The following is an 18,960-nucleotide window of genomic DNA, read 5'->3' as shown; positions in this document are numbered from 1 at the left end:
CCACCCGTCCTTCCGGGACGGACCGAGGGATCTGAAATGGCGAGTCCTCAGGCCTCGGCTGCTTCGGACAGGTCAGGACAGGATGGGGGGGGGTGCGCGGTTGTGGGGAGGTGGGGGGGAGTCCCCACCAGGGGGGCAGCCACACCTGTCCTGCTCCCGCACCTGCTGTCCCACACCTGAGGCCATGCTGACTCAGCAGAAAATGTACTCGGCATCTAGGGCCTCTGCCCTGAGAGACCACAGACTCGGGGGCGACAAAGGTTACAACCCCCGGCCTGGCCCGGCTCTGCTCCCAGTGTAAATGCGATGCAGGCAGTGTGCCATGTGCTGGGAAGCGGGGCCGGGCCAGACCCACGTGGTCAGCAGAGGCCCTTCTCCAACACGTGGGACGCAAGACAGAAGTTGCTCAGGTCGGAGTTCCCGTCGTGGCTCAGTGGTTAACAAATCCGACTAGGAACCATGAGGTCACGGGTTTGATCCCTGGCCTTGCTCAGTGGGTTAAGGATCTGGCGTTTCCGTGAGCTGTGGTGTAGGCTGCAGACGCGGCTCGGATCCCGTGTTGCTCTGGCATAGGCCGGCAGCTATAGCTCCAATTAGACCCCTAGCCTGGGAACCTCCATATGCCGTGGGTGCAGCCCTAGAAAAGGCAAGAAGACAAAAAAAAACAAAAAACAAAAAGTCACTCAGGTCTATGGGTGAGTGGAAAAATTAACTTGGGAGAGACTCACACCTCTTCGGATCAATGTAATGAAAACAATTTAAAAACCATTCGAAGATCTGAACCTGCGAAGAAAGTCTGACGTCCTTTCCATTTGAAAACCACTGTGATGATTTAGACCGGATTTTGCCAAAGCAAAGTGGGGGAGAGATTTGCTTTCAAAGTTTAAGACCTTCTGTGTTTTAATTACCATCCTGTCAGCTCAGCCAGCACTGGGGAACATGACTCAGGAATGAAATTAGGGTGCAAATGCATGCCCCAGACACAGCTGCCCCCCTCTTTCTGTATTTAAGCCCCTGTCGCTCATCACTTTATTCACGGCAAGAAAACGATGCCCCAAATCTACGCTCTAGACCATGGATTGAATATTTAGCACCGAGGCTGCCGCTGTGAGGTTGTTTTCCCTCCAGCAGGAAAAACAAACTACATGCAGAGTGCAGGGGCTGATTCCAGCGCATCCTCCAGGCTTTTTAAGGCGATCTTAAGTCTGCAACGTTTCCTTTCGGGAGTGTGAAAAAGCCCAAGGGGTCAAACAGCTGCAGACACTCCAACTCCTGCCGAGGCTGGGCGGCCTGGGCCTGGGAGATGGTGCAGCCCCCACTTGTTTGAGGCGGTGAAGCGGGGCCCTGGCCCAGAGCTGCCATCTCTGCAGGGTTTACTACATTCTTACCATGTACCCATCTCCCTGCCGGGTTCTCTGCAGCTGCTGTAGACTTGTTAATAATTTCCTTAGAGTTCCCTGGTGGCCTAGGGGTTAAGGATTTGGCATTGTCACTGCTGGGGCTCAGGTTCAATCCCTGGCCCAAGAATGCTGCATGCCATGGACACAGCCAACAACAAAAAATTTCCTTTTTCTTTGACCTCGTTAGGAAAAGGAATTCCCAGCTGCCGAGAAGCAGCCGGAAAAGAAGGTTCACGCCTGTGGTCGCCGGAGTTACGCAGCTTTGGCTAATGGTGAATCAGCGCTTGGGGAGCTGGCGTGACCTCCACTGCCAGAGAGGCCGGCCCTGGCCGTTCACGTGAGCCGAGGTCCTGACCGCTCTGCCTCGAGCCCCCTCTGGGCGCCCGCACTGTCCTGCTGCCAACGAGCTCAGGTGAGTCTCTCAAAGCAATGGGTTGTTACTTGTTTTTCAATTAACCAAGCCCACGGTTTTCTGGCTATAAAGATAATCCATGAGATTAGAGAAAATTGGCATGCGCTACAACTGGGGGCTGCAGGCTGAGTGGCCACGTGAGACGTGCTGTCTCTTCACTCCTGGAGTCTGGGGAGGCCCTGTGGAAATGTACCAAGGAGCCCCGAAAGGACCAGACACAGCCACTGGGGAGCCCCCCCCCCACTCAGGCCCTCGCAAGTCACCCCTCAACACACCCGGACCTGGGGCGGCTGGGCTCTGCAGCTCTGGATGCTCTCTGTCTGCAGTCGCCGGCAGCGGCCAGGACAGCCCTCAGAGGTCCTGCTCCTTCGGGCAGGGGCCACGTGGGGAACTCTCAGGAGCCCCTGCTGGGCTGTGCACATCAAGTGCTGGGGTTGGGAGGTCAAGGACAGACGATCCCTCGGAATCAAGTCCCTTGCGACTCCTGCCCTGGGATGGCCTCAGAGCAGCGCACCCGACGTGGTCGCAGAAAACGGGCGCCTCTGGGCCGATGCTCACGACAGCCACAAGGGCCCTAGTGTGGAGGGGGCCGCAGCCAGGGAGCGGGTCTGCACCACCGCGTCACTAACCCAGAGGCAGCACAAGAACCAGGAAGACAGCAGAGAGGGCGCCTGTCAGGGCTCAAGCCCCAGCTGGAAAGCCTTGGTGGGACTGAAAGGCAGGCAGGTCAGTGAGGCCATGGGGGCCTGAGTCTCCGAGCCGACCCCCCAAGACCCCCTCAGGACACCACCTGCCCCGTCCCCGTGAACTCGGCCTGCAGCCGGAGCGGGGTTCTGCAGACTGAGGTGGCAGTCACCAGGCAAGCCCTGCCCTCTGGCACCTCCGCCTCTCAGATGCTCCCAGGGCCCGGAGGCTCGGGTTTCTGCGTCAAGACTGACTCGGTCTGCAAACATTTCTGCAGCTGCCTCTGTGTTTGCAGCTCGGCCACGAGGAATTCCCGGGCCTCAAAACAGCTGCTCGGGAACAGGTTCTCTGGGAGACGCAGGCGCATACGCACACGCGCGCGTGCGCACACACACACACATTTCTGTTCTTTGCCAAAGTAATCCAGGTACTTAGAGCCTCTTCATGTATGGTGTCTCTGGCCTGACGGTGTGGGACCTGATGTCCGAGGCCCTGGGCCTAAGCCTTGGCCGGCTGGCCACTCCCCGTCTGCATTTAAAACCTCTGAGCCTCAACTTCCTCCTTGAAGTAGGTGGTGATAAAAATAAAGCGACCTGACACGTCAGCCACAGGGTCACCGGCTGTCCCCGGAGCTGCGGCAGTGAAACAGCTGGAAGGGATGAGGGGACAGCTCTCACTGCAGCCGCTTGGGAATCCCGACCCAACCTGGTGGCTGCGGGGAGACCGTGCGGGGAGCCCACACTGTGGCACGAACGCGAAGCATGTGGTGGGCAGGATCGGGTGTGCTTCCCTGCAGGGCCCACGGCAGACACAGACCCCCCAAGGCCGCATGGAGGTCCCTCCTGATCGAGGAGCCCAGAGCAGGACAGAGGGGAGCAGCCGCCCCCAACTGAGGGGGGAGGGGTCAGGCCCGGTCGGATCCAGTGGGTCCAGAGGGCCTTCACTGCCTGTGACCTGTCCAGGCTCTGCGTGTACAGACATCAGCATCCAGCCCGGCCGCCGCCCTGCCCTGGACCGTGCTCCTGGAGTGTAGACCACGGTGGGCAGCCCCAGACAGCAGCTCTACCGAAGCCAAAGCTGACCCCAGCCCGACCCTGCTCCCAAAGACCAACCCCGACAGTCAGAGAAGCTCCGCTAGCAAATCTCTTTAAACCAGGAACCGCCTACAAGTCCGTCAACAGGACGTGGACACATTAATCACGGGTTTTCACCCAGTGGAGTGTGATTCGGCCACGAGAACCACGAGCCTCAGGAAAGGCACCTCAGAGACACACGGGCAACAGGGCGGGGCGGCGGGGCTTCGCCTGCCGGGAACAGAGGCAGGAGCCACCCGAGGAATGGAAACTACGGGCCAGAGCAGCCTGGGGGCTGTCAGCTCTGTCCTCGACCTGGGGCTGGTCCCCTGGTTACCCGCGTGTGCTCAGTCGTGGAGATCTGCTTACTGTGTGTACAAACTTGCACACACATGTGGCATCTCCCAAGAAATGTCAGTTTTAAGAGGGTGGGGAAGGCGTTCCCGTTGTGGTGCAGTGGAAACGAATCCGACTTGGAACTATGAGGTTGCAGGTTCAATCCCTGGCATCGCTCAGTGGGTTCAGGATCCGGCGTTGCCATGAGCTGGGGTGTAGGTTGCAGACTTGGCTCGGATCCTGCATTGCTGTGGCTGTGGTGTAGGTCGGGGGCTGTAGCTCTGATTGGACCCCTGGCCTGAGAACCTCCATATGTCATGGCTGCGGTCCTAAAAAGCCAAAAAAAAAAAAAAAAAAGGTGGGGAAATGGGGAATCATGGGCGCTGATAAAACCAAAACTGTGTTGGGTTTTACCGACACGGATAATGTCTGCTGTTGACCTAACCGACCCCTCCTCCTACCACATACGGGGGGTGGGGGGGGATCCATCAACAGTGACAAGAGCTTCCCTCCTTGGTCACCCAGGCTCTGGGAAGAGGTGCAGGTGTACTTGAAAGAGTCTTACCCTGTAAGGCGGCCACACGTGGAAAGAGAGACTTGGCAGGTGTGAGTAGGTAAGAACGGGTCATCATGGATCAGGGTGGCCCTGAGTCCAGCGACCAGTGTCCTGACAAGAAGAGGACATTTTGACACAGACACACAGGAGAGGCCATGGGACGACAGGGGGCAGAAACTGGAGGGATGTGGCCAGCAGCCACGGAATGCCCAGGATCGACGGCCACACCCAGAAGCTGGAAAAGGCAGGAAGGACCCTCCAGGAGGGCTTCGGGGGAGGTGGCCCTGTGACACCCTGGTTTCTCACTCTGGCCTCTGGCCTGAGAGAGAAGAGCTGCCTGAGGCTGTAAGCTGCCCAGGTGGTGATGCCTCCTTACAGCGGCCCTGGACACTCACATGGTGTGAACACAGGAGCTGAGAACTCAACTGCTGTGATTAATCAAGGAACCCAGAAGGTCACCTGCATTTTAATGACGTCAAAGATGACAGGGGCCGCCTGCTTTGAGATTCGGGGCGGGGGGGACCGTGCAGGGGCCACTCCAGCCCCACCTCCTGCTGGGTAGTGGCCTTGGGTGCCCTCAGGCATGTCCCCTGCCACTGTGAGCTTCCGCCTCCTCCCCAACAACGAGGTCTATGGGGTAACACTGTCCGTCCCCCATCAGGTAACTGTCAGGGTCCCTGAGGCACTGTGCCCTTCCCTGCCCCCACGACCTCAGCCTCTTGGCCTCCAGGCCCGCTGATGGGCCTTCCTTGGGGGCACCTTCCACGGCCCCCAGTTCCCGAGCCTTGGAAGACAGGTGCTCATGAAGCCAGACTTGAAAGGATCCGTTTCGGACTCACTGAGCCTGGCTTGTGCGGTTTCTCTTTTCCTTCGGCTTTGCGAGCAAGGCTGGGCCCGTCAGTACAGGTGGTGCCGTCCTGTCGTTGAGTGATTTTTCCCTCAAAGCTACGGCGGGGCCAGCGTCTCTTCCTCGCCTCGCTGCCCCCAACCACATGTTAGATGCTGAGGGGCTCGCAGCACGGAGGGCCTTGTGGCTCAGGCTTCCACACATTGACCGGAGGGCGCCAAACTTTGTGAAGACTGGGGCCTTTAAAGCAGCCTTGCTGGAGTTCCCATCGTGGCACAGTGGTTAACGAATCTGACTAGGAACCATGAGGTTGCAGGTTCGATCCCTGGCCTTGCTCACTGGGTTAGGGATCCGGCGTTGCCGTGAGCTGTGGTGTAGGTCACAGACGCGGCTTGGATCCCGCATTGCTGTGGCTCTGGTGTAGGCCAGCGGCTACAGCTCCGATTGGACCCGTAGCCTGGAAATCTCCATATGCTGTGGGAAGCGGCCCTAGAAAAGACAATAAGGCAAAAAATAAGTAAGTAAATAAATAAATAATAATAAAGCAGCCTTGCTGGCCAGTGATCCGAGCCATTCCAGCCTGTATTCAGCTGTTCCGCCCTAAATAGCCACGGCTCAAGTGCACCAAATATTCCTTGTCCCTGGAATGTTTGAGAGTCGGAACAGCAGACCCCAGCTCGCCCAGACAATCAAAGAGAGCTGCAGGCAGCTCCCTGCACTCCACCGGTGCTGAAAACCTCCGCCTTTCCTCGCTGGACACACGCAGGTTCTGGAAAGGCAGGGGCCTGCCATGTGCAACCCAGCCTAATGCAGTGTGAGGAAACCAAGGCCCAGAGAGGGGAGGGCAGTGCTCCAAGGTCACACAGCAGGGACATTCTCCGCGGCTCAGCCCCTCCTCTCACTCCAGGCGGCCACGTGCACCTCTCTGCCTAGATGCCACACGCATCTCCGTCCTCACGCCTCCTCAGGTGCAGCGGCCAGCATCCCTCCTCGGACACATGATAAGCCCTCCGCCCTCGCCACCTCCACCCTGCATGGTGTGGCTGAGGGTCCTGGAAGAAAATCCAAACACCCAGACCCAGACGCCCTCCAGGATCTGGCTCCTACCCCTCTCTAGCTTCCTGGCCCACGTCCCCTCGTGTTCTGCGCTCAAACCCAGAACCTCCCTGCAGAACTGTCTGTCATGAGGGGTGTGTCCAGCACGGCGCCACCAGCCACAAGTCCCACTGACGCCCGGAGTGTGGCTGGTGAGACCCAGGTGTAACTTCAACTCATTTAAATTACCCTCAGTTTAAACAGACACAGGGAGTTCCCACCATGGTGCAGCGGTTTAAATATCGACGGCAGTGGCTTGGGTCACAGCTGCAGCTCGGATTCAATCCCAAGTCTGGGAAATTTCATGTGCCACAGACACAGCCATAAAATAATGATAATAATAATAAAGAAAATCAGGAGTTCCCGTCGTGGCTCAGCAGTTAACAAACCCCACTAGTAATCATGAGGACGTGGGTTCAATCCCTGGCCTCGCTCTGTGGGTTAAGGATCCGGTGTTGCCGTGAGCTGTGGCATAGGCTGGCAGCTGCAGCTCCGATTTGACACCTAGCCTGGGAACTTCCATATGCCATGGGTGCGGCCCCAAAAAAAACCAAAAGAAAGAAAGAAAGAAAATCAGAATTGAGTAGCCTTGCCATGTGGTCATCTGTGCAATAACCTCAGTGCTGGACAGCACCAGCACCAGGGTTTGGAGGCCGTCTGGTCCTGAAATGTGCCACCTCCTCCAGGCTGGTCTCCTGGCCTGGGGTGATGTCCACTTGACCTCCAACTCATGCTCAGGCCTCAGCGAGAGGTCACATCCAAGAAACCTTCTGGCTGCCTCCCAAGCGCTCGCCAGCCCTGGTCACGCTGGACGGGAAGGGCTCTGCTCCGTCTCCTATCTGCCATCTGGGACTTGTTCTCTTGTTGTTCCACAGATGTCTGTGCAGCACCCACTGAGCACCCCTGGGGGCCATGGTGGGGCAGTGGACACACCGCTCTGGGCCCCACCCTAAGTGGCATCAGTGCCAGCTCTGAATCATGGCTGCACTCCCTGCACCAGGCACTGGGCCAGGCTGGGCTTGGTGTCAGTGCGGTGGCTGAAAGTATTTTTCTGCTAGGAGGGGGGTCACAGCCAGCGTCATGAGCATGCCTGGAAGCTTCCTTTCCAAGAAGCAGGCTGAAATCTGTTGCAAAGCCTGTACACGCTGGTGCGTCTGCCCAGCCCCACCCTACCTTGCCAAACCGCCAGCTCCTCCAGGCTTCCTTCGATAACTCAGTGCCATCTGCTAAGTAGAGGTTAGACCTCACATCTCCACCCCCCCCAGTGCCTCTGTGGACAGGAGGGCACGCCGAGCCCCAGTGAGGGAAGGAATTCCCTGGAGGCCACACAGGAATGGCCACGGCAGCCTGCTGGCTCTGTGGACACTCCGGGGACTCCAAGCTTCAGCCACACGCATCACCCGCACCACGACCCCCCCAGCACACACAGCTTTCGAACTTAAAATGCTATGTACCAAAAGCACAAGCAACCACCACGTGCTAATCACATCCTCAAAAGGAAAAAACTGTGCTTCCGAGGATACCACACACGGGATAAGGGTCTTACATCCAAGGTACGTACAGGACTCTCACCACTTGCAAAGTGACAACCAACTAAATAACAGCGAAAGATCCAAGCAGATATTTCTCCAAGAAGCAAGGACGTGGAGAGACCGGACATCGTGAGCAGAGAACTCTGAGTCGGAACCACGGGGAGACAGCATCAGACACCCACAGACCGCGAGGATCCAAAAGACAGATGACACCGACGAGCACTGACAACCGATCGATCGCGCGGGGACTGCGGCGGGATGACCCCCGCATGCAGCCGTCACTTAACAGCTGCGCTCGGTCGCCACGGGCCCCAGCAGTATGTCCGCCCTCAGGAGTATGTCCACCCAAAAGCCACACACGCGCGTGCGTTCAGCATTGTTCAGACAGCCCCAAAGCGGCCGCAACCCCAACGCCCACCAGCAGGTGAAAGGCAGGTACCAGTGTCATTCGGCCGTAAAAGGCCTGTCGCCCTGACACCTGCCATGACACGGATGAACCTCAAACACAGGCTCAGCGAGAAAGGCGGGCCCGGAGGACAGAGGGTGGGGTTCCGCTGCGAGGAAACCGCATTCGCCACCAGAGGCAGAGGGTCTGCGCACCAGCGGCCCCGGCCCCTCGCGCCCCAGCCCCGCCAGCCCGGCACTTACTTCATGGGCTTGAAGAGGGCTTGCCCGTAGTTCTGGAACGTCATGATGAGCTTGAGCTGGGTGCCCCCCGACTTCATGGCTGCAACGGGAAGGGAAGAGACACAGCATCACCCCTGAGCAGGCCAGCAAGCACGCTGCTGTGGTCCCCGGGGCCTAGGGAGGACCCCAGGGGGGCCGCGGCCCCGGGCTCTGGCAGGTCAGGGTGTGGGCACAGACGCGAGGGCCCTGGGGGCAGAGTGTTGGGGGAAGTCCAGGACCGAGGCCTGGATGGAAGGGTGTTTTAGGCTCAGGAAGAACCGACCAGAGGAGGGATGGACAGGCCTGGGAAGAAGCCCAAGGGCAGAGGTGACAGGCAGGCACCACACTGGAGGGAGAGCGTCTGGTGGCCCTGAGCTGGCACCTCCGCTCGGCCTCCCAGGGCCGGGGTCCCTAGAAGTTGCTCGTCTGGACCACAGCTCCACCCTGCACATGCCCAGCCTACCCTGTGGGGCTGAGGGAGGCCCGAGACTGACTACTGATCGGGACTCAGGGGCTCAGGTGAGCGTGGGGATGAGTCACACCCCCTCCTGGAGCCACACCCACGGTGCAGGGGGTCAGGCTGGTGAAGAGTCTGCAACAGTGTCCAGAATGTTCAGATGTTTCAGGGCCAGGCGAGGCAGGACCTCGAGGTCCAAGTTTCCAAACGTTTCAGGGGCCTCAGGGCTCCACGGGTGCCAGGGCCAGACCCACCCTCCAGGCCGGCTCCATCCGAAGGGACCCAGGATTTGGCGTCAGGAGACAGTGCGACCCTGGTCTGTGGATGAAGCTCCCCAAGCCTGTGCCCTCCTCATTTCTAACTAGAACCCCGACCCATGTGTTGATGGGCCACCCGGATTAAATGAATGAATTGTCTTCTGGAGACCCATGGATCCCACAGGCACCCGGCGTGGGAGGCGCTGCCCGGCCGCCAGCAGGGCCGCTGACGTCAAAGCCTCGGCCATCTCATCTGTGAAGCGGGACCAACATCTGTCCTTCGGGGTCACGGTCAGGATGCTGGTCCAGCTGTTCTCACAGCCCTGCCTTGTTTCAAGGGTCAGAGGAAGCGGAGGCCTCGCCCCAGGAGAATGTCCATCTTCTCCCGGCCGGCCCCACACCCCGCAGCAGCGCGGCGACCCAGGCCCACGGAGAATAGTGCGGGCGCGTCCATTTACGGGCAGCGGTGGGCATCCTGGGGCCGGCATTCAGCCCCGTGGGCACCTGCACCTGGTCCTTCGCTGACCAGGGGCCTGCAGACTTCAGTCCGTCACACAGACCTGGGCCTTTGAGCAGCAGTGGCCCCCAGCCTGGCTGCAGCTCACCCCGACTCGGGAGCTCAGTTTACTAAAAGGGAAACCGCAGCTCTGGCCCCAGTGGAAGCCACTCCTGCCAGCATTCAGAAGGGACCCAGGGACCGTGGGGCTGCAGCTGCTGTCTGCGCGGCATGGGGAGAGCAGGTGCCAAGGTCAAGCATGGGCTTTGTTCCTGAGCTTCAACCTGACGGCTGGAGAGTCAAGGAGGGGCTCGGCTCTTTACTGCCCTCTCTGGGTCCCCCCGGGGGGGCCCTGTCCTTCCTCTGGGAAGACTAAGCCCCGGCCCCCCAGCACTGGGCTTGGGCATTTCGCTGAGTGGAGCCCGAGGTGGTGGTGCCCTGGGGCGGGAGGGGGACTGTGGCCTTTCTGGGCCCAGAGCTGCCTTCCCGAGGACCCTACTCATTAGGCAGGTGCCCCCCGCCCCCGGGCACCCAGGGCAGCTACCCCCAGGGCGGCCTTTGTCACATGGAGCCCCAGTGGCCACCTAGCCCCAGCTCCTAGCAGGTCGGCGCACACCCAGGACGCCAACCCAGAGCTGGCTCCTCTGTCCGGCATCGCCCTGCCCTGACCTGGATGAGCAACTGTGGGCCCGCGTTTCAGGCCAGAGGCTGCCCGACTCCTCCCGGGGCACGTGACTTCTTTCTGCATACCTCCAGGTACAGAGCAGTTAATTGTGTCATTTGTTCTTTGCATCAGTAATTGTGCACAACAGTGATTTAATTGTCACCGGCTCCGCCGAAGGCCTGGTTTCAGGCCGAATGCAGGGCGATAAAGCCCCAAGTCTCTTTAAAGGCGGCTAATGGCCATTACCAAGCGATGGGGAGCCCAGCTATAAATAAATCTCTGCCGGCCCCGCACGCGATGCAGGAGCAGATCAAGGGTTCTGAATGAGGGAGTCTTAATGGAACCATTGTCACTGCCATGCTACCTCTGGGTTCAGGTTCCAAAGCTGACGTGACCACCCAGAGCTGGACACAGCCCAGCGCCGGGGCTGGGATGTGCTGACATGGGCAAGCCTGCCCTCCTGGAGGCCTGCTTCCCTATTTGCAGGACAGCACTGGGAAGTGGGCTGCATTTCTAGCTCTTCTTCTGTTACAAGCTTAAAAGGATGGTGCTGCTGAACCCTGAATCCCAAGGCAGGCTCCTGGCTTCCGTAAAGGGGCTGCACCCCAGGCTCCCACGGGGCCTCTGAAGGCTGCACCCCTCCAGGTCACAGCAGGGCTAGGGGCAGGGTCTCAGCAGCGGACAGCCCCGGTCCAGGGGTGCTGCTCTCCAAACCTGCCCAGTGGCTCTGCCAAACCAAGGGCCCAGCCTGGGGCTCAAGCAGCTGGGTTTTCAACCAAAACGTCCAGCTGGACGTGGGCACAGACAGCACTGGGAAAGCACATGTTCCCTGAGGAAGCTGTGCTCTCGGAGGTCCACTGGCCTCCAGGTCAGAAGACCTACTTCCCCAGGAAGGAGGGCTTGTGACAAGCGAGGCTGCAGGGAGGGGGGCCGGGCATCCAGCCCAGGGCCTCAGTGGGCACTGGCTTGCCTGGTGCTGGCAACCCACACAGAGGTACCAGGGGACACTGCCCAGCTCGGAACCCAAACTTCCTCACCAAGGCCTCTCCCCAGCCCCGTGAGGCAGGTGCAGGGTCCACGCCCCTGTTCACGATCTCAGGGGGCAGAAGTGTCCAGGGGTTTTGAGGCCAGGACGTGCAGGTGGTGGATCCACCCCACAGACCCTGTAGCCCTGAGCGGGTGCAGGGCAGAACCCCGTCATTAAACACACTCCTGTTCCTCGGAGGAACGTGAACGTTCACTCCAAGCGAGAAAAACGGGATTTATAAACAGCCTCTCATTTTAGGTTTTGCCTCCATGTAAGTTCACGTTGGGTGGGGTTTCGCCGTCGAATGGGTTATGATTTCAGATTCGCAGGCTGGAATGGCAGGGTCTGGTTGTAACGGCCTCTGTGGTCCATAGGAGAATCCCCGGAGAGTTGAACCCATCTGCCCACAGTCACTTTGGCTTCTGACTAGGGGAGCGGGCCTCACCAGGCCCACTGTCCTGCGTAGGGGACGCCACCCGGTCCCACCCACCAACCCTCCAGCAGTCATCAAGCACCTGCAACATGCCCGGGAACGCCAGCCTGGCTTCCACCGGCCCACGGCCCCAGGAAAGATGCTGGACGGGACCAGCTGGGACAGAGTAGTCCAGGGGGTGAGATCCGCTCGCACAGCCTGCGAGACAGACAGAGAGGACTCGCCCCAGGTCACGCTGCTTGGCACAGGGCAAGCCAGAACTCTTGGGGTCCCCAGCCACTGGGACGTCAGGCAGCCTAGAACCACTGCCCAGGACAGTCGGACCAAAGCGGGTGGGTGTGCCCAAGACCAGGCCCCTGGGGGACGGAGGGAGGAGGATGCCCAGGGTGAGCAAAGCTGCCCTAGGGCCCTGGAGGCCGTCCTCTTCATCCACCGCCCCTGAGCTCCCCGGCTCTGCCCTCTGCACAGAGCAGCGTCTAGTGAGAGCAGGGAGGGTGTCAGTCCCTGAGGGGTGAGCCCGGCCGGTCTGTGGGATCCTCACAGCCCTCCCTCTGCCCAAGACCCTGCAGTCGCACTCGAGGGGGGCGTGGAAGCCAGAGCACAAAGCCCTTGTTCACACGGGACAGGCTGGGGGCACTGCCCATCTTTCTGGAAAAAGGTACGAAGCGTCTGAGCCCACCTGCCAGACCGAGGCCCAGGGCAGGCAACAGCCTGTGGTTGCGAACACGCCCATGCCTAAACCCGAATTCTAACGTTTTATTTTTTTTGGCCATGGCGTCCAGTGGCTTGATGTGGGATCTCAGTTCCCAGACCGGGGATTGAACCCGGGCTGCCATGGGTCCTCGGTAAACCCTAATTTTAAGGCACTGTTGCCGTTTTCCCAAAAGCCTTGCTCCCTGCCCCCTTCCAGCGCAAAAGCCTTTGTCCCGTTCAAACCCAGTTCTCCAGGGTGGAGGCCAGCCCCCTGCTAAACTCTTTATCTGTGTGTCAGTTTACGCACTTCCCAGCCTCCTGGACCATGCAGGTCAGGACGCAGAAGAAGCTTGTTGAGGCTGGATTCCCCCATCTCCCGCTGCCCAGAAGGGGGGTGAAAGGCAGGAGGTGCTTATCAGACCGAATCTGATGAACGGTCCTCGCACTGGACGTTTCCATAACAGCCTGTCTACTCCCAGGAGTGAAGGGGACACCCCAGCAGCGGCACCTCCTGGACCACCCCTGTTGTCCACACAGAGTGCTTTCCAGCACAGCCCAAAGCCCCAGCCCTCGTAGGGACAGGAGGTGGGCTAGCAGGAGCCAGAGCCTGGGAGACGCTCAGATCCTCTGGGCAGTCCTCCCGCAGAGTGGAAGGGGAGGGTGGGTGCCAGCAAACAGCGCAGCACCAGGCGGAGACGCCCAACATAGCCTCTGGGAAACCCAGGTGCCAGCCTCGCAGGCAATACCCAGCTCTCTGCGGCAGCAACCGGACAGAACCCAGCTTAGCCGAGCCCTTTCAGGCTCAGGATCGCCCAGACGCCAGGAAGACAGCGCCTGGAACCGCCTGCTGCCAGCTCGCGTGCTCCTGGGGCCTCCTTCCACCCAGGGCCTCTGCCCGTCCCCTGCTGCCCTTGGACTAACCGGGACCTTCACAACCACCCACCTACGGGCCCAAGAACAATGGCTCCAAACGTCCACACTCAGAAACCGCTGCCGACACATTCTCCTGAAATCAGGAACCGATGCCCTATTGTGTCAGATTCAGCAGATCCCCAGGTGCTTGGACAGCTCACCTGCACACTCCTCAGCCTGTGGGGCCCAGCCCTGGACAGAGTCGAGCCCTGGTCACTCGCTGTCCACACGAAATCCCAGGAGCCGCTGATGAGCTCCGAGGCAGTGCTGCCCAAACCACCAGGAGCCTCTGTGCTTCGGGGGGCCTGCGGCCCACAGGGGGTCTCCTTCATCCACAGAGGGTACGCGGACCCTGGCCCCCGCCCCCGCCCCCACCAGAACCACAGGACGGGCTGGGCGGCATCTCACCCTCCCCCGACGGCCGACACCACTGAAAGCCCGTAGGCGCCGCCACCAGGAAGGCCGCTGGTATAAATCGCCCAGGAGGAGATGGTCCAGCAAGGCACTCCAGCCGGGCAACCAGGGCACCTACCGACACTGGTGATCTTCTGGGCGCCGAGGTCCCGCAGCAGGGCCTCCACCGCTGGGTTGTGTCTCGAGTACAGCTCGTACCGGTTGATACCGAGGTGGAATTTGAGCCAGTTGGGGTAGGAGTCCGCAGCCGCCTCCCCCGTGGGCAGGAAGTCATCCTCAGGACCTTCGTGTGGCCTGCAGAAACGAAGGCGCCCCAGGTCAAGAGGGAAAGCACAGAGCAGCAGGTCTCAATGAGATGCCCAGGGGAGTTGGTGCCATGCCAAGGTTTTCTGCTTTGGAGCCAACCAAATGCGGATTTATGCGGAGATGCCTCTGCTCCAACAGGACTCTGCGACGTCCACACTTTTCCTGTGGCTGTTGTTCTACCAACTAATAACATACCTGAAGGCCCTTAATTCTCACTTACCCTGGGGAGACGCCACAGACAGCTATAACTAAAGCAGACCAAACCCAGGCCGTCAGCTTTAGGCCCCGCCGCGTCTGTCCAGGGGTCACTGAACCAGCTCGACAAGCATGCTGGCTGTCAGCCTGGGGTGCCAAGGGGCTGCCGGCTTCCAGGGGGCACGTGAGCCCAGGAACACATTCCCTGGGTGCTCTGCTCTAGTTCCAACAACCAGAGGCAGTAATGATGCGGGAGGCAAAGTATGATTTTCACGAAGCAGCCTTGGGCGGGGAGAGAGGGCAGTGGCACTCACTCCAGCCAAGGCCCACAGGGAGGACCTGCTGCCCAGGGGGCCCGTCCTTGTTTCTGGAGCCAATGGCCACGTGGGGGAGGACAGACTCTGTTTGCGGCTGGACGGGAGAGAAAAGTGGAACTTGTCTCAGCTCTAATTCGCCGGCAAGTGCAGCCTTTTCAGCCCCAAGTTCTGCCCCATAATGGACAGGACCGGTTACTAGAAGCCGCCCAAGGGCCCCCTCACTGCCCACGGGCTCTGGGCTCCATCTCTTCTCTACCGCTCAAGTTTCTGAGCGTTTCCATGAAACTGGCCAGCAGACAAAGCTCAGAGGCCACCGAAACGCCTTGGTGTGTTTAGACAGAAAACACTGGTTCTGGTCCAACTGCAAGGGAGAAAGGATTTTATGAGATGTTTTGGAAACCTGGCCTCCCCCCTCCGTTGCTTGGGTAACCTTTCGCAGGTACCTATTTATTCTGGCCCTGCTGCTGGTTAATATGTCACCAGCCTCGGTTGCAGCATCTGCTTCTTTTGATCTGTGTGGCTGAGGAGGGCCTTGGGGGAGGGGTTCACACCAGGACCATTTAAAGAGATGCTCTGACGGATGCCACTGGCCTTCTAGGGAGCTGTCCCCCCTTGCAGCCAGCACTGTCCATGCCCTGAGAACCCCCCTGGTTAGCCCTCCCTGGGACCAGCACAGTCCTCTACTAATTTTGTTCCCAGCAACGGGTCTACCTGGCTCCTGAGGCCTCTGGAGACCTGCCTGACGTGTCCACCAGGGCGGTGTCGCCAAGCTGCTGGAAGCCCCGGCAGCCGGCCGCTTCCCAAGAAAGCGCCTTCATTCACGGCCTGAGTCCTTTTGTGAGCCAGTGGCCAGGGCCCTGCAGGCCAGCACTGCTTTCCGGTAAATGCAGAACCAACTCTGCCCGGCTCCTGCCGGCCCAGCCTGCCTTCCAGGCCACGGGCCTCCCTTCTCAGGGAAGCAGTCATTCTGGAGACAAAGGCAGTGCCCAGAGCTGGCTGCCGGCCCCACAAAGCTCCCTTCTGGGGCCTCTGCCACAGGGACCATGCCCGGAGGCGGGCGGGGGGGGGGTTTCCTGTCCCCGAGCTGCTTCTCACAGTGCCCGGGATCTGCACAGGCACTTTCTGGGAAGGGGTGCTGGGGCGGATCTTGATTCTCGCTCTTTTTTTTAAACTCTTTTTTTTTCTTTTTTTTTTTTTTTCGGGCTGCACTTTCAGCATTTGGAGGTTCCCAGGCTAGGGGCCCAATCGGGGTTGCAGCCACTGGCCTACACCACAGCTCACGGCAACGCGGGATCCTTAACCCACTGAGCAAGGCCAGGAATCGAACCTGCACCCTCATGGATGCTAATCAGATTGGTTTCCCCCAAGCCACGACAGGAACTCCCGGCTCTTTATTCTCAAAGGGCACATGGCTGCCTTAGGGGACCCGCCTGCCAACACCCACCTCAGCAGCCTGCCGCCCCACTCACCAGTCCGGGTTCTCCGCTGCTGCCGCCTTGGGGTTGAACCTGATGTCGCTGTTCACGTTAAAGAGGACATCGTCCTCCGTTAGGGGCGGAATGGGGACCTGGTACAATGGGTGTTGGAACAGCCTGGCCAAGAGGGAGCCGTCCCCACTCGGCCCGGGAGGTGGCGCCGGGGGACGCGGGCCGGGATCTCGGAGCAAGGGCCGGTGAGCTGGGTGGCGGGGTCGCGGGGCGCCGGGATCCTGCCCCGGCACGGCGCCCTCCGCCTGTTCCGCTGCGGGTGGCAGTTTCTCAAGCGAGTGGGACGTGAGGTTGGAGGAAGGGTCAGAGCTGAAGTCCTGCAGGATGCGCAGCGTGTGCTTGTTGGGCCATCCCGCGTCGGCAGCGGCAGAGGCTGCGGCCGGGGGCTCCGCGGGGCGGCCGCGCGCCTTGGCCCAGCCGGGAGCCGCCGCTTCGGCCGCAGGCTGCGCGCACGAACAGCCGGGTTCCCCCGAGGGCCGCGCGGAGCGCCGCTCTAGCTTGGGCAGCAGGTCCAGCACGATGTGCAGCGCGCAAGCCACCAGGAATGCCATCAGAATGAGCACACGGAACCTGCGCACCAGGATCATCTTCATGGCCCCGCTGGCGAGCGTGGCCTGACACTCTGGGCACCTCCCCCCAGCGCTCTCCAACCGTGCCCCTCTAGTCTCGGCTTGGCAGGAACGCGGTGCCCCGGCGCGGGTCAAGGTCCATCTGGCGTCGACCAGTTACCAGACCCGGGGATGTGCCGGTGCCTGTACCACGCGTAGGGCACCCACTGCCAAAGCGCCTGCTCGCCGGGCCATCTCGGGACCGTTCCTTCCCGCCTCTCCGGAGCGGCCGCGCCCTCAGCGGGCCGAGCCCAGCGGCCCTCGTCCGCGGAGTTGGGGGCGCAGCCAGGTCAGGCCCCGCGCACGCTCGGGTCTCCCGGACCGGGGCTGCGCTCATCAGGCGCGCAGGGGCCGGACGCCGCGGCCCATCCCTGCCAAAGCCCGGCCGCCTGGCGGTGGGGTGGCGGCGACCGCGCGGCGCGGCGCGGCGCAATCGGATCCGAGACTGAGGGCAGTCTCCTTTGCTGCTCCGCGGGCCCGGCCGGCCGGGCGGAGAAGGGGCGGCTCCTTCGGCAGTCTCGGCTCTCTCACGCGGCGGCCAGGAGGCGGGGATCTGGAGGGGAACGAGGGCGCAGGGCCGCTGGGACGGAGGAGGGGGCGAGAGCGGCGGCGGGCGGCGGGGGCCTGGGCGGGGGGGCGCTGGGAGCAGACGGCCAAGTCTTCGGGCAGGTGCAGCGGCCGTCCCCGGAGCGCAGTGCCCGCACAGCCGAACCTCTAGCCTCCCCGCGCCCGGGTCTGCCAGATATCCGAGCGCCGCGGAGCCGCCCCCAGCGTCAGCGCCCGCAGATTGGCGGAGCCGCAACCCCGCGAGCCCGGGCCTACTCCGCTCCCTCTCTTTTCTCCTCCCCTCAGCCAAGCCCCGCGATGCCTCTGCAGCTCCGGGCCCGCTAAGGAGAGGGCGCCTTCTTCCCGCGGTTCGCCGAGAAAAGACGAGGAAGGCGGAGGGCGCGGATCCCGCGCACCGGGCTCCTGCAGCCGGAGAGGAGGGCTGCGGCGCTGCGGGCTCTATCGAGATGCGCCCCCACTGCCCCCGGCCCCGGGCCAGGCCGCCGCCGCCGCGCCCAGCACCTCCGCCCGCGCGGGGCCGGCCGTACCAGCAGCAGCCTCTCGGCTCCTCCCCGATGAGCCGAGGACCAGAACCCAGGCCAAGTCCCTCCCCGGAGCAGCTGGGCGTCTGCGCCGCCGGCTGAGTTCCCCGCCGGGCGGCGACCTTATGCCCCCCGCCCCCGCCTCGGCCGCGTCCCCGCGCTCCCGGCAGCCTGCGAGGGGGAGGAGGAGGGGGCGTGGGGTCCGCCGCCGCTGCAGACAACGACAGGAGCCGGGTGCTGGACCCAAACCTGGAGGGGACGCCAGAGCCACGGCGAGGCTTTTGCACGCTGGGGCCCCACCCCACCTCAAGGGGACCACGCCTGCGCCTTAACTCTGGCAGCGCCGGCGCCGCGAGCTAGAATTCGCTTGGCATCGAGAGGTGCCCTGGGTGTTGGCAGGCAGCGCCTCCCTCACTTTGGGCCGGACAGTGTGTGTGTGTGTGTGTGTCCTTTGGCCTCACCAGAGGCTCCAAATCGGCCACCCGCACCCAGAGGCAAGGTACTTCTGGGCCCACACAGCTTCTGGAGGCCCAGCTCCCAGGAATGCTAGGGACTGACTGTTAATGCGACTTTTAGCCTAAAGGTAAGGGAACCTGCCCAAGGAAGACCTCACCAACACACCCACCGCCCGGTGGCAGACTCCCTCCCCCCTGCCCTCCAGAGGCTGCAGGTTTCCAAAGCAGAGGACAAGCCTGTCTGGCAGGACTGGGGGGCCCCCGGGGGGGACCTCTACTCTTCCATCGTCTCACTGTTCTGCCCTCTCAGGACGGCGGATTTCCCTGGTGTGAATGCAAGGTCGGTTTTCCCCAAGACCTTTGACTCTCAGAGTCCGATATTCAGTAGGCGCCTATTAGATCCTTCTTGGAGAGAGGGAGGGGAGTCCCAGCCCCGCTAGCCAGGGACGGATGTTTCTGAGGCCATTCGAAGTAAGGGAAGGGCTGGACCCTACCGGTGCTGGACCTGGAGGCTGTGTTGGGGGGTGAGGGTGGGGACCAGAGGGTGAAG

The 18,960-nt window shown here is 61.4% G+C and overlaps 1 protein-coding gene across 1 annotated transcript in view; it reads right to left on the bottom strand.

The window, feature by feature from the left end:
• FAM20C (FAM20C golgi associated secretory pathway kinase) overlaps nucleotides 1–17,176 on the bottom strand; it is a 36,299-nt gene extending 19,123 nt beyond the window's left edge. The window contains exons 1-3 of the mRNA XM_047779347.1: nucleotides 16,242–17,176; nucleotides 14,073–14,248; nucleotides 8,584–8,662 (exon numbers count right to left, since the gene is read on the bottom strand). Of these exons, the coding sequence (XP_047635303.1) occupies nucleotides 8,584–8,662; nucleotides 14,073–14,248; nucleotides 16,242–16,852 (866 nt within the window). The 5' untranslated portion in view covers nucleotides 16,853–17,176. The remainder of the gene's footprint in view (nucleotides 1–8,583; nucleotides 8,663–14,072; nucleotides 14,249–16,241) is intronic.
• Between the last annotated feature and the right edge of the window lie 1,784 nt (nucleotides 17,177–18,960).

Source organism: Phacochoerus africanus, chromosome 5 (assembly GCF_016906955.1).
Source record: "Phacochoerus africanus isolate WHEZ1 chromosome 5, ROS_Pafr_v1, whole genome shotgun sequence".
Taxonomy (NCBI): domain Eukaryota; kingdom Metazoa; phylum Chordata; class Mammalia; order Artiodactyla; family Suidae; genus Phacochoerus; species Phacochoerus africanus.
The sequence above is the reverse complement of the archived record's forward strand: the minus strand, read 5'-3'. Positions and strand labels throughout refer to the sequence as shown.